Source organism: Odocoileus virginianus, chromosome 3, assembly GCF_023699985.2.
Source record: "Odocoileus virginianus isolate 20LAN1187 ecotype Illinois chromosome 3, Ovbor_1.2, whole genome shotgun sequence".
In the NCBI taxonomy this organism is placed as follows: Eukaryota; Metazoa; Chordata; class Mammalia; order Artiodactyla; family Cervidae; genus Odocoileus; species Odocoileus virginianus.
In genome coordinates this window covers 84,764,538-84,780,125 of record NC_069676.1, presented here as the reverse complement: position 1 = coordinate 84,780,125, position 15,588 = coordinate 84,764,538, and the positions used below count along the sequence as shown (strand labels likewise).

General features: G+C 37.4%; 1 protein-coding gene across 1 annotated transcript in view; it reads right to left on the bottom strand.

Annotated features, from left to right (window-relative positions):
- The window catches only part of ADGRV1 (adhesion G protein-coupled receptor V1), a 544,484-nt gene that overhangs the window by 393,176 nt on the left and 135,720 nt on the right, over positions 1 to 15,588 (bottom strand). Inside the window, exons 40-50 of the mRNA XM_070465812.1 lie at positions 15,423 to 15,501; positions 15,180 to 15,318; positions 14,401 to 14,542; positions 12,833 to 13,095; positions 10,965 to 11,140; positions 10,053 to 10,177; positions 6,989 to 7,146; positions 6,752 to 6,898; positions 6,321 to 6,428; positions 2,359 to 2,623; positions 1,499 to 1,621 (exon numbers count right to left, since the gene is read on the bottom strand). Coding sequence (XP_070321913.1) covers positions 1,499 to 1,621; positions 2,359 to 2,623; positions 6,321 to 6,428; positions 6,752 to 6,898; positions 6,989 to 7,146; positions 10,053 to 10,177; positions 10,965 to 11,140; positions 12,833 to 13,095; positions 14,401 to 14,542; positions 15,180 to 15,318; positions 15,423 to 15,501 — 1,725 coding nt within the window. The remainder of the gene's footprint in view (positions 1 to 1,498; positions 1,622 to 2,358; positions 2,624 to 6,320; positions 6,429 to 6,751; positions 6,899 to 6,988; positions 7,147 to 10,052; positions 10,178 to 10,964; positions 11,141 to 12,832; positions 13,096 to 14,400; positions 14,543 to 15,179; positions 15,319 to 15,422; positions 15,502 to 15,588) is intronic.

Genomic DNA, 15,588 nt, shown 5'->3' with positions numbered 1-15,588 from the left:
TGTCCTCTGCACTCCAGTCTCTTCACTGTGCCCTCAGTGTCACAGACTTTCTGCCTTGCTCTTTCACTCACAACTCGGCCCCTGCCTACAGTATTTCCTACCAATGCACCCAGGCATAGCTCAAGCTCCCCTCTTCGACCTTTTAACCACTCCAATGCTCTATCATTCACACAGCAAACAGGATCAGTACTCTACATTGAATATTTCTCTTCATATTTTTCTTGCTTCTCCAATCAGACTTTAAGCCTTTGAAGGTGAGGAATTCTTCACAACTTTAACACTGACTTACATATATCTATTTAACAAATGATGCTATTTAATTCATACTGAACTGCTGTGTCTCAGTTCGCAAGTGGGACCCAGATTTATTCAGATTTGCCTGCTGAGTGGCTCGTGGTTGGCCTCCAAGTTCCGCAGGGCACCTCACAAGGGACACACCATCTCATGCTCTCGCCTTCTGAGCTGTTCACACCTGCTCTGGGAGGCAGCCGCCAACCTCACCAGGTCAACTGTCCTTGACTTCACCTCATGGCCACTAGGTGCCTCTCACCTCAAGTGATTTCTTACCAAATCTGAAAATAATCCTACAGCCTCCAGATAGCATTAACCCCTTGGGTTTTATGTCACTAACAGACTTTGTGAAACCGTTGAGATTAAAAGACTGCTTATATTTCTGATGTGGATTTACGGTACAGAAGACCAAGAAGGGATTTTGACTGAAGGAGACAGTTCAGAGAGTGAAGAAGGAAAGCAGAATTCTCATAATCATTATCTGCCTTTAAACAAACTCTTAAATGTGGATATTTGCTATCCCACTTATAAATATTTTCATATTTTAAGAAGCTTGTGGAATGTTACTCTGCATTTTCTTTAGACAAAAGAAATACATTATCTTTATTTATCCTTCATTAATAGTTTCCTCCCTTAAAATTGATGCTTTTGAACTGTGTTGTTGAAGAAGATTCTTGAGAGTCCCTTGGACTGCAAGGAGATCCAACCAGTCCATCCTAAAGGAAATCAGTCCTGAATATTCACTGGAAGGACTGATGCTGAACCTGAAACTCCAATACTTTGGCTACCTGATGTGAAGAAATGACTCCTTCAAAAAGACCCTGATGCTGGGAAAGACTGAAGGCAGGAGGAGAAGGGGACAACAGAGGATGAGATGGTTGGATGGCATCACCGACTTGATGGACTTGAGTTTGAGCAAGCTCCGGGAGCTGGTGGTGGACAGGGAAGCCTGGCATGCTGCAGTCCATGGGGTCGCAGAGTCAGACATGACTGAGCGACTGAACTATTTTAGTCATTCTGATTCTTCTCAAACACAGGGTCCTTTCCTTTTGAAATTCTAAGAATTCTGGAAATATTATTGAATAGACTTTAATTTTACATCCGTATTAAAGTACCTAGAGTGATACTACCTCTAATTCAATGAGACTGAAACCATTCCAGGTTTCCACACTTCCTTTAAGATCAGTTAACAGTTGAAATGCTTTACCTATTCCTGAAGCTGGTGTGAAGGAGTGGATCTTATTAACAGCTGCAAAATCCAGGGATTGAAAATATCTGAAAGATGACTGTCCTGCCTCCCAGACGAAAATGTTAACTGAATTCTGATCTCCTACAATAACAGAATAAAAGGCCAATCTGAAGGTAAAAGTTACAGAAAAAAAAATGACAAAATTACACAATAAAACTATAATAAAAATGTTAGATTTAATTAAAGAAACAAACCATATGACATTTCTTCAGAATTCATTCAATGAAACAAAAATACAACTTGGAAACACTTCAAAAGCCTTTTTGCATTCACCACAAGAAGTATAAGCATGGTTTAGCCACTAATTATGATTTGATATCAAAAAAAGAATATTGAAGTTTTACTTCTTAGAATATTGAAACTTTACCTATGAAACTACTGCTAAGCAGAAAAAAAGCATATTTGTATTCAGAGAGTATTTTTAAATGGTCTCATCAAAAGTCACTTGGTACTATTTATTACCACTGCAGATTATCCATAGCATCCTAAGTACAGTCATATAAAAAGTTATCTGTTTGCACATGTAGTGTAAAATTTTCATAATTCTTTCTACTTTACCCACCCAACTCCAGTTTTATTTTAGTGTCTTTAATACAGAGGTTCAGAAAACCTACAGGTTATGGACATAACACTTAAAATGTTTTTCTTTGTTCCCCAAATCCACTTTTACCTGACAGTCAATAGATCCAACAAGAAATATTGTACGGATTAGCTAAAAAAAATTACAAGAGTGTTTTCATATGAACATAATATGAATGCAAGATACTTTTGATAACAGCTTGCAAACACTATGCCTTGCAAACAGTCTATCAGCTTACCTAGAAAGAGAGTTTTGGCAAAAATTAAGTAAATATCATCGCCTGAAGTCAAGGCTTCCACTTGTGTTGTTCCACTGATGGGAACTTCCTGGAAGTTAATAAACTCATTGCTGGACCACCTGAATAAAAGGGAGTTTGACCTGGCATTAGCCTGGGATATGGCTAAAAACACAGCGCCGCCTCTGGTGAACAAGGCCATGCTCAGCACACCTCGGACAGAGAGGGTCTGATGCCACACAAAGCTTCCTCCATTCCATCTGAAGACCTGCAGGGAATGATCAAATGAAAACGCTGATGACTAGGAACTCAGCACTTGGAAGAACAGAGCCAATATCATATGTTTACTCTCTAGGACTCTTTAGTTAGGAAGGTACTTGCATAAATGAGAAAATATCAAACTGATGCTTTCTCATTGCTCTCTCCCTCTTTTTATCTCTGTGTGTGTCTCTGCAGACACAGAGATTTGAAGAGAAGTTATTTGAAAATAAATAAATTTCAAATCTACATCTGGGCAGGGGTGGGTGACAGCAAGAGAAGAGAAATTCAAAAACAGAAAAAAAATATTTGTTTAAATACAAAAACTTTAGAACTGGAAAAGAATACTTTCTATGCTGTATGATCATTACTCCCTGCTTAAGCAACAGAATATAAACATCTAAGCTTTTTACTCCTGAAGGTGGCAATGCATACAAGGTCTCAGGTGAGTGTTCATGTATTTAAAAGAAAACCCCGAAACCACCTGATTTCTTATGCCATCTGGTCACTTTCACAAGGAACTACATACAAGCCAAACGTTATGCAAGAAGTTATAGACAGAGTTGCTTCTTCCTTTATGGATCTTACTAACTAGTAGGAAAAGGCAAACTATAAACACATAAGTAAATGTATGATTATTAACCTGAGACAAGTGCTGAACATAACAATTAGGAAGGTATGATAGAGAATTAGGAACTGTCCCAGGAAATAAAATGAGAAAGCATGGCATGACAGATTTTCTAAGGCAGAAAAAGTTCGTCACAACCTGAACGAAGATAGGCCCCACTGGAATGGAGTCGACAACACAGGGGAAACGAAAATAAGTCAGACAGGTGAGATCATGAGGCTCCTCTTGTTGGGTGACCATACAATTTATCACAGGGATGCTTTAGAGGGTAGAAGAGACAATCATTGTAGGAAGGGTGAACAAGACTATCTTAATCACTGCAGGGCAACAGACATAACCCAGCACTGTGCTGGGCAGAGAAGATGATACAATTATACTATTAACCATCTGTATTAAATAATCTAGAATTTATTCCAAACATAGTTGGAAATCACTGAATAATTTTAAAATGAGGAGCAACATGAATTAATATTTCTTAAAGGTTACTCCAGCTACTTGGCACAAGGATCTGAGGAGGTCAGAGAAGTGTGGAGAACCAGCTAGGAGGCTACCACTACTAGTGTGCTGAGAAGTGACAAGGACCTGGTTAGGGGAGGAAGCAGCAGACATGAAAAGAACTGCCCATACTCAAAAAAAGTATGGGGAGATATAATCAAAAACACTTAATAATAAATTAGATGGGAATGAGTAACTAGGAAAAAAATCAAGAAAGTTATAACCTAGCATTCTATCTTGAGCAATCGCATTTATGAAGGTACTATCTCCCAAAACGAAAGCACACACTTGAAACAAGTTTCATAGAGAAGATCTACAGTTTAGTTTGTGATATGTTAAATCTTAGATACATAAAAATAAATCTAAGGGGACATGCCAACATGCAGTTAGACAGGAAGTCTAGAATACAGAGAAAAGGCTACTGGTAAATTTGGAAGATAGCCTACAGTTGATATTCAGAGTAGTAGGACTGATAAAAACACTCAGAGTGAGTGGAGAGGGGGAAAAGAAAAAGAATTGTGAACCAAAACTTAATCTGATATCTGCAGGACAGCAATGGAAACACAGACGTACAGAAGAGACTTGTGGACACGTCGCGGGAAGCAGAGGGTGGGATGAACCGAGAGAGTAGCACTGAAACTCACACTTTACCATGTGGAAGACAGCCAGCCGGCGGAAATTTGCTGAATGATGCAGGGAGCTCAACCCCGTGCACTCTAACAACCTAGAGGGGCGGGGTGGGGTGGGAGGTGGGAAGGGAAGGTCAAGAGGGCGGGGACATACCTATGGCTGATTCGTGTTGATGTAAGGCAGAAACCAACACAGTACTGTAAAGCAATTGTCCTCCAATTCAAAATAAATTTTAAAAAATTTTTTAAATAACTGAGGAAAAAAAACTGAACCTGGAAAACTCCAAGATATCCATATTCAGAAAAGGGAGAAGGAAGGAGCACTGCAGACCAAGAAAGATAACACAGACAAACAGAACAAAAATCTGTGTGGTATCCCAAAGATCAAGAGAAGAGATGCTTTAAGTTTGAGAATGAGGTGACTGTCAAATGCTAATGGGAAATAATGCAAAATAATGATAGACAAAAACATCCACTGTATTTCCAAGCCAGGTGTCATCAGTAATCATGAAGAAGTTTACAAAGCAGGTAGATGATTCTTTCAAGGTATCTTACTACAGAGGGGAGAAAAGAAATGAAACAAGTAAAGGGGGATGAGATCAGGAGAGAAATCACTTTTTAAATGTGAAGATTATTACACAGATTGGAAAAAGTTGGCTTAAGGCTCAACATTCAGAAAACTAAGATCATGGCATCCGGTCCCATCACTTCATGGCAAATAGATGGGGAAACAGTGGAAACAGTGGATGACTTTATTTTTCTGGGCTCCAAACTCACTGCAGATTGTGATTGCACCAATGAAATTAAAAGAGGCTTGCTCCTTGGAAGGAAAGTTATGACCAACCTAGACAGCATATTAAAAAGCAGAAACACTACTTTGCCAACAAAGGTTCATCTAGTCAAGGCTATGGTTTCTCCACTAGTCATGTATGGATGTGAGAGTTGGACTATAAAGAAAGCTGAGCACTGAAGAATTGATGCTTTTGAACTGTAGTGCTGGAGAAGACTCTTGAGAGTCCCTTGGACTGCAAGGAGATCCAACCAGTCCTGGGTGTTCATTGGAGGGAATGATGTTGAAGCTGAAACTCCAATACTTTGGCCACCTGATGCGAAGAGCTGACTCATTGCAAAAGACCCTGATGCTGGGAAAGATTGAAGGCAGGAGGAGAAGGGGACAACAGAGGATGAGATGGTTGGATGGCATCACCGACACAATGGACATGGGTTTGGATGGACTCCAAGAGTTGGTGATGGACAAGGAGGCCTGGCGTGCTGCGGTTCATGGGGTCGCAAAGAGTTGGACACGACTGAGCAACTAAACTGAACAGAACTGATAATAATCTGAGAAAGATGCTAGTGACAAGAGTAGAGGGAATAACTAACCCTGATGAAGCAAATAGGGACCCCCTATATGAGGAGCCTGGTTTTTATAAAAGAAGCACTTCTGCCATTGCAACAGGAGGAGGAATAAGACTTGGGGGCTTTCTGAATTGGGGGCTGGGAAGATGAGTAATCTCTACCTTGTAGCTCTCATTTCAACAAAGTCATAAACTGAAAGTGAAGAGATGAGAAGCAGGTACAGAAGTTGGGGGAATGACAAAAATTATCAAGTACATATTTTTAAGACACTGTGATACTGTTTGTTAGACACATATGGGATTTCTGCAGGTGATGTTATGTGCCCCTTTGGCAATGTTAAGATGAAGCTCTGTGAAACCAGTTGTGTGATTTTTCTCCATGTTTTCCAATGCAATTAAATTCTAATTAAATGTTCATGCCTATTTTTACACTTGGCTCTTGAAGACTATATCATTTAAAAATTAATCAATATCTATATTCTTCTTTACTACTTTACCACAATCAAATTATGTTTTTCTTTTATACCAAACCTACAGACTACACCTTTTATGTGTTTCAATGATTATATTTAAAAATTCAGTTTAAAAGAATCACACCTGAGTTAATTGAGAATCATCACTTTGACTTGCAACAATCAAATAATCTTCACTGTCTGAAGTAAAATATCTCACTTGAGAAGTTTCTGAAATATTGATTGTTTGTACCTGCAAAGAACACAGAATAGTGATGATAAAAATTTAAAGGAAACTTTAAGAAGAAAAGCCCTGAATACAGTAAAGCTGAGTAAATATTTGAAGCTCAAAAACTTGAAAAATCATTCTGATCCCTAGGTAAGCATATCCAGGTGTCATTTCAAGAAAGGCAAAAATATCCCTGGATTAAGACAACTTGCTAAATGTGTGTCAACTTACAAAAGCCCCTTATCACGTTAACATAGAACATATATTATCTTCTATTTAGCTCAATCTCACAAATCTGATTTTTCTTTTAAATAAAGCAATCTACAAATAAAGTGAAGATTTTTTACCAGGAATAATTTGAATCCAGATGTGAATGTATACACACTATTAACGGAAGACTTTTCTTCATTTCTTTCTTCATGAGTAATCACAAAGTAGGGGTAAAGACCAATATTAAAAGCTTCACATGTTTTAGGATTTTCTACACTTAAATCCTGAGAAACGAGGAATAATAGGAATTCAGGAAGCATCCAAAATCTACATGTACATTTTAGTCTGTGTACCGTAATGTAAGTGATGCTTACCTTAAATGGAACAAAAATCCCTTGCCATCGGTAAAGAGTAGAAGACAATTTTCTTAACATTAAACCATGTACTGAGTCTTCCAAAGTAAAGAAACACCAGCCAGAAGCTGATGCATCCAGAAAGCTTTGAAACATAGAAAACATAACATCCATTCCCCCTAAAAAACATAAATCATGATTTCCTTGTGTAAAATCCTCTCCAGACTTCACCTAGTCAAAATTTATTTAAACAGTGAAACTAATGAGTTTGTTACTAGAAATGAAAATGTTTCCATGGTAAGCAAGTGTGCGTGCGTGCGCGTGTGTGTGTGTGTGTGTGTGTGTATATAAAAGAAAAGAGACAAACTAGAGAATTTGAAACCAGTAACTAACAGTATCAACTTACAAAAACAAGAAAAATGTTTACTATCTAAACCCACATAGACTTTTCTGGAGTAAATTTATAAATAAATATTAAATGTATATTTTTAAGGGAAATATATCAGTATGATTTTTATCAGCTTCCATAAAGGTGATGAAAATACAACTGAGAAATTTAAAAGTAATAAACACCTTTTATGGAAACGTGCTAAATATTGGGTTTTAAAAACTTAACACTATTAATTTGAAACTACCCCCCAACCAATAATTTCTAACTTCACGTGTTACATATTTTAAGAATGTCAAAGCAGACTCCCTACCAGAGGCTATCAAATTTGATCAGCCTGCGTCTCCTAAAATTCTGCACTATAATTACACTACATACATGTGCTAAAATTCTGTGCTACAATTAAACAAAGACAAAAACAAAAAAACTCCACCTAATGAAGAATACCTTTTAAAAATCCTTCTATGTTCTATTATCATGACAGTTTCCCATATATGAAGGTCAGTTCTATTTAAACTTTAGTTAATGGTGCAAATGTAACATACCAAGAACAAATGTCAGGGTTGGAACCTGGGCTCTCTGTAAATTACTGATCACTTTTTAGATAACTAGTTCAAGAAGTCATAACGCCAATGCCTTTTATGTACTATCCACTGGTGATTTCCTCTCCTAGAAATCCAATATTTTAGACTCTTGCCTTGCCACTTTCTAAACACCACAGCTTTGGCATTCAGAGCGTGAATATTTTGCACTGGAATCTTAACCATATGGTTAAATCCTTCCCTACCATAATTCAGGAAGAGGGTGGATGAAGAATAAAAAATGCTTGTTGAGAGTTAAGAATTTCCAACATATATTCTCAAAAGTACGTCCACAAAACACATGCAAAGCCCAAACCATAATGAGGTTTAACTCTGAATTAGAAACCATAATCTTTCTTTTTTTGGATCTCATCTCTTCATGGCTTCCAGGCAACTATGAAAGTGAAAGTCGCTTAGTCGTGTCCAACTCTTTGAGACCCCATGGACTGTAGCCTGCCAGGCTCCTGTGTCCACAAAATTCTCCAGGCCAGAATACTGGGATGGGTAGCCTTTCCCTTCTCCAAGGGATCTTCCCAACCCAGGGATCGAACCCAGGCCTCCCGCATACAGGCAGATTCTTTACTGTCTGAGTCACCAGAGAAAACCAAGGCAATTGTACCACTACTAATTACCCCCTTTCTCTTCTAAATATCAACCCTTTTCTACTTATTAGGTCTTTTGCATCAGCATTTACACATGCTTAGGTCTGTTCAAACTAAAGAAATAAACAAAAACCCTGAATCCTACCCACCCCCCACCACTAGTCTTGCTAGGTTCTACCTTCTCAGCCAAACTTCTTGAGCTAGCTACATACATTGCAGGTCTGCATTTTCTCATTTCCATTCAAAATGTTATTTGGGTTGCATCCCTCTAAACAAATAGCTCTTGCTAATGACAGTGAGTATTTTTTTTCAGCTGTCATCTTACTTTACTTCTCATGAGCAGCTGGCACAATTTACCGTTCCTCTCTTTTTAAGAAGCTCTTTTGCCGCTGTCTGCAATCCTGCATTCCCTTGGGTTTCTCACCAGGTCTTCTAAGTCTCCTCATCCCTGCTCCTTCCATTTGACTCAGTCTGGATCTTCTTCCCTTCTCTGTCTCCATGCTCACTGTCCAGTGCTGGATGTCAATTCCCATGACTTTTAGCAACAGGTACACTGAACGTTCCCAAATTTCTTTCTCCAGCAGAGATCTTTTATTGAGCCTAAAGAAATGTCTTCTAAAACTTGACTCAAATTTAAATATTTCACTCCCCTCACCAAAGTAACACTTTGTTTCCATTCAGTACTCCCCTTCTAACTGAAGGCATGACTCTCCAACCAACTGCACAGGCTAGAAACCTAGGAGTCATAGCTAGAACCTTCTCCACATCCAGTCTATCACCGAGTCCAAGCTACCACCATCTGTTGCCCTTATGTTGTGCCTTTCTCTCTCATTTCTCCTGTGCCAATCCATTCTTTACATGGTACCAAGAATGATGCCTCCAAAATGTAAATGTGATCATACCATCCCACCTGTTATACATGGGAGTCCTCCCTCATGCCTAGACCACGAGACTTTCCACAACCCTAAAATAAAGACTAATGTATGTGATAATATCCTTCAAGTTCTTGAACGATCTGGTCTTACCGAGCTCTCCAAACTCGACACTTCCCCTTGTTTTAAACCCAGTGCCCACTCCAGTTTTTCACTTGTATGCTCTATACTTCTGCCTTGGCTCCCTGCTTTTCTCTTATATGTTCCTCTAACTCAGGTTTTGCATCATCCCTACTCATCATCAAGTCTTAGTTCAAACCCTGATATCCCCTGGGAAGCCCTGCCTTATGTTCTCACACTTAGAACTTCACCTTTAAAAAAGATTTATTATAGTTCAAACTACATACTGATTTTTACTTATTTATTTCTTCCTCTCCCTAAACTCTGAGCTCCACAAGTTCAGTATCATGCCTGGCAACAAGACACGCTCAATAAACACTTGTGAATGCAATCAAAGAATTAAATATTTGTAATCCATTTTCAATAGGGCCATAAGATACAACTCATAATGGAAAATGTAAATCTTATACATGCAATCTTTCTTGGTTATAGAATTTGTTCTTAACGAGAAACTAAACGTACTCATGCCAAAGGCTGTTTCAGAAACTGTCTCCCACTCCACACTCACGGCTAAATCAAGGCCATTGGTACGTGACACGCTTAAATATACAGTCCTGGTGGCTTCTTCAGTGTTTACAGAGGTGGCTCTAAAAGAAACAAACGGTCACAGAAAGGAGAAAAAGTGCATCATTTCTACATATTAAATATCTGTATCACATTGCTAATATATATTTAATACACTTTTAAATTTACACAAATCAAGATGAGATCCATCCACAAATTTTACACAGCAGGGAGGCTAGAATCTACAGCTCAAAACATTCATTTATGAGGATTTTAAAAAGCACAACGATCTCATACTATGAAAGTAAGAAACTGCTAAGAGTAACTTCACACTATATATTCTAAAATAAAGCTCTGTCATTCCTAAGTTTCTTTTCACATAAATCAAAACCACTTAAGAGAAAAAAAAAATCAGAAAATTCTTAACTTGTTAATAAAATGAGATCTACTGGAATATTTGTTAAGATATTAAAAAATATATATGTTAGCTACTAGATGGAATTTTTAAAGCCCAATCATGTTAATATATGATTGAAGAGTCACACAAAATAAGTCATTCATTTAATTTGAGCATCTAAACATAATTTATATTGTTCCTCATTTTTTATTATTATTGCAAACACAAAATAGTGCTCTTGCCTGAGAGTGTGGATTCTGAGCAAACAAGAATACTAACAACACCATTAAATAAGGCTCATTACGTTTTTGATGCTTCCTGTTAGGAGGGCATGTGGCCTCTCTGGACCTATCGGCTAGAGCTCATTTCAAATGTTCCCATTATAACAGAGATCAGTTTTCCTCGGCATTTTCTTTATATCACATTGCCAACTTAGCTTCAGAAATGACAGTTTTCTTACGAATAAACGATACCTATTTTCAACTGCAGAGATACTGAATAGCCCTAAAGGGGCCTGGTTCTGCAAAACAGTTATCAGGGTTTGAACACGTGCCCCTAGTCTAGCACCTCCAGTCGGATTAAACAAGGTGCAAACGAAATGCTCATCCATCTCTGGTTCTGTGTCCAGTATGGCAGATATGTGTAGGGCCTGAAAACATAAGCAAAAAGTTATTACTAGAATTCAGTATTTTTGCCACATACATATAGAGTAATTTGACATTTTTTGACAACAAAATAATACTTTTGGAAAATATCACCTCTTTTTTAATACCGATCCTCAAAATGTAATAGTAACAACTCTCTCAAGTTACAGCTTTCAAGGTTATCAACACTGTGACTTAGTCCACTGAAAAATCTAAAAATAAATATATATAGTATTTTAAAATATCACTGAGATTTAAAAACTAAATTTAGGTCTTCATTTTTTGCTACTTCTTTATCCTGCCCTAGCTATATAACTACATTAGTCTCATTCCAGCCTAGGACTCACACTTAAAAAGCACAAATTAGAAACAACCCCGTATGTTTATCAACAGGAGAATGGATAAACAAAGAGTCATCGATTCAATGAAATGCTACCAGGCAATTAAAAAAAGCATCAACTACTCATGTGTGCAATCAAAAACTGTATTGACCAAAAGAAGCTAGACACAAAAAGGGATTCATACTGTATGACTCTATTTATAAGAAGTTCAAGAATCAGCAAAATGAGTCTTTCATGATAGAAACCAGAAAGCATTTTCATCCAGGGAGGGTAAGAGACAAGAAGGAAATTTCTGTCTGATGGTAATGTTTAACACATTAATCCGAGTGGTTGTTACGTTGATGTATACAGATTTTTAAAGTCACCGACCCATGCACCTAAGATTTTTGTATTTTACTGTTTATACCTTAGAGAATAAAAATATGTGGGGAAAAAGGTAGTTATAGAGGTAAGAGAAAAACCTAAAAAAAGCATGTGAATATAAAGCAATAGAAAATTCATAAAATAATTCAAATTTGAATTTTTTTAAATCTGTATCAAGATGTAAGTGTCCTTGAAGAAATCCATTAAATGCTCTAAATTTCCAAAAACACACAAAAAATTGGACACAAATAAATATGAATTCAAAGTGTGTTGAAGTTTACATAAATTGATCATAAATAAAACTAATTATTAGATGGATTGTTTTCCAGTGAAATATTTTAAAATATATTATTTTACGTATTATACTTTATATACTTGGCTTAAAAATATCAAGCTAATACAATTAGTTGTTTTAAACCTCAACTGTGTTTTAAAAATAAAGTTTAGTAGCAGGAGCAAAAAATTATTACTATACATAAAAAGAAGTTTCAGAAAGTGAACTTCTGCAAGTATAGTTCAATTTATGATTAATCCCAAATCCAGCATTCTTCCTCCAATAAGCTATTCTTATTTTCATAAGATACTTCTCAAACAAGCTGTCTGAAGGAAGCAGCTGTACTTTGTTTAATGACAATGCGGCAAAAAGAATGACCACCTATGGCTTAACGACTGCAGTGAAGGGCCTTGAGTTTCTTGTAGTTTATGAGTTAAAGGTAATATAACGTGAAGCATGCCATTTAAATATACTTAACATTCAAAGCACCAATATGCCTATTTTCTTTGCTATCTGCACATTCCACAACTGTGTTAATGGAGCAAATTTCTCCAGCTGCATTCTATACAGACAATACAGTAGTAATCTAGTCATTATCTTTACCTATCCCCTAACCTGGATTTTTTTTTTTTTTCTTTCTAGGATCAAGGGGGCTCCTCAAAGAGAAAATTGTTTTGTAACTATTAATCATTCATTCTCATTAAAGGTTCATCCTGTACCTTGAAACGAACACCTTGTTCTAAAACAACATAGCCTTTGGAAGGAGTCAGGTCTTTCGACTCCACTGAAGAATTCACTTCCGTCACGATGAACTGAACGGTCACAGTTCCAAACAGCCCTTGGGCAGGTTCCCGAACAACATACAACACTGCCATACTCTCCTGGACATAGACAGCTGTCGGTTCTCGTAGGAGAAAGTGCTCACTGTTGTTAAAGGACAGAACTCCAGGGCCATCGTCATTAGCAAGGATGGTAATGAAGGCTGTCAGATAAAAATGTTAAAACAACAAATTAAAACAGAATGGGTTATAAGTAAGGGGAAGTATGTGGATACTTCATTGTAAGCTAGGCCAAGGCTTTTCTAGATCATCTTAAAAATAAATGTTAAAAGGCACTTAATGAAATTCTACACTCACTCATGATATAAATAAAAAGACTCAGAAGTCTCGAAACAAAAGGCAGCTTCTTCAACATGATAAAGTAATCTCTCTCAGAAGCCAACAGAAAGTACTAAAATTAAATGTTGAAACATTAGAAGACAATGATGCCTCTCATCACTGCTACTGTTCAGTATTGCCCTGGAGCTACAAGCAGCAGGTATAAAAGCAATGGAAAGGAAGCATCACCATGCCACTATTTTCTAGAGGTCGTGACTATCTTCTTAGAAAAGGCAAGAGAAAAAAATATTAGAATTATTACAAGAGTTCAAAATATAAGCTAAGTAACCTACAGAAATTAGGAGCTTTCTATCTTCTACTACCACCACTAATAATGGCAATAATAATAGCTGAAACAACAACTACTACTACTGAGAACTTACAAATTGCTTACCCTGCATTATTAACTCTTTTAATTCTCACAGTATCCCCACGGGGTGAATTCTATTATTATTCTCATTTTACAGAATTGATGATTGAAGCACAGACAGGCAATGTGTGGACATTCACAAGCCTGGATGTGGCAGGAATGGCTGTCAAAGCTAGGAAGTCTGCTTTAGAGCATGCATTCTAAAAGATTATTGTAATACCTCTATGTATCAGACATGTGCTGCGTTGCGCTGGGCTTACTTGCTCAGCCATGTCTAACTCTTTGTGACCCCGTGGACTGCAGCCTGCCAGGCTCCTCTGTCCATGGGGATTGTCCAGGCAAGAATACTAGAGTGGGCTGTCATGCCCTCCTCTAGGGGATCTTCCCAACCCAGGGATCGAACCCAGGCCTCCCACATCGCAGGCGAATTCTCTAGCCTCTGAGCCACCAGGGAAGCCCAAGAATACTGATGTAGGTAGCCTATCTCTTCTCCAGGGGATTTTCCCCACCCAGGAATTGAACCAGGATCTCCTGCATTGCAGGTGGATTTATAGTCATTTAAAAATATAATTACAAGGGACATAGTTTATAGTGACAACAATACCTAGGAATCAAAGTAAAAAAAAGTAAGACTTACATGAAAAAATTGCAAAATGTTAATGTGTAACTGTGGCAGATGCTGTCAATGCCTCATCATACCACAGGGCTCACTCAGGAGTAAAGAGAGGTGAGAGGGAGCTGTGTATAAATCATCAGTTACCTATTATATTCTCCCCCAGCTCCAGTCCAGGAGAAGGATTTGTCAAAATCAGCTGAAATGCTTCATCTCCTTCTGGAATGTCATCATCAAGAATCATGATGTCAATGTTTTTATACCTTTCTCCATTAGCGAAATGAAGGATCTGGTCCAAGAGGTAGAAGTGGGCAGTATTATATTTAAATACACTGATCTTTTTTAAATGTTTGGAGATAAATACAACATACTGCTAAATGTGAAATAAGCTATTTACAGGATTTTTTCCTTACTTTTTTATGACCTCTTTTTTTTTTCAACTGACAATTTTAAGTTTAAAAAGCAGTAGGAAGAAAGGAAATATTTGACTAAGCAGTAAAAGGCAAGAAGAGACAAGACAAAAAATATTTTCAAACACTAAAGGTGTTTCAGTAAAGTAAAACAAAGCAATAAAAGCGTTAACATTTTCAAGAAGCATAAGAGACACTCTGGTAAGGTCATCTAATGATACAAATTCTTTAACACAATAATGTGTGTCCTCCAGTATCAAATATTGCAATTAGATAGCAAATGAATTTTTAAAAGTGAGTATCAAATATTACAATAAAATAATGAATGAAGTGAAATACAAAATAACCTTTAAAACAATACTGAAAATTCAATCTATATAATTTACCAAAACAGTGAAGCTATTCCACCAGGTGGAACTCTTCAGCTCTAAGTGACTGTGGAATACAGAGCAGTTTATTATTTCAAGGTTAACTGATGTACAGGCCCTAAATCACTGTAACTGTCAATGAATTCACCATTGGGGTAAAGGCGTAATCCAGTCCCAGCTGCGCTTCCAAATTCTGGGCATACACAAACAGGGAAACATGGCCAAGAGCCCCTGTCCTCCTCTGGGCTACCAACGTTAGACTTCCTTGGGTTTCATTTACTTCAAACCTATGGTAAAGAGAAAACATTCACTCTCCCTTACAAGCTCTAATTCACTAGGTAGTAAAGAATCTGAAACTCCGTGAAGAGCTCTCACACGGCCTCGGCTTTACCTGAGCTGCTGCCAGTCAATCACGCCTCGGGCACCATCACTCGCATCAATGATGATTTGTGCAGTCAAGCCCTCTGAATCTGAAAAAGCACAAAAGCATATCTTTCAATAAGCAATTAAAAAGAGAACTATTTGATATAGAATTTAAAGACCATACCTTTGGTATA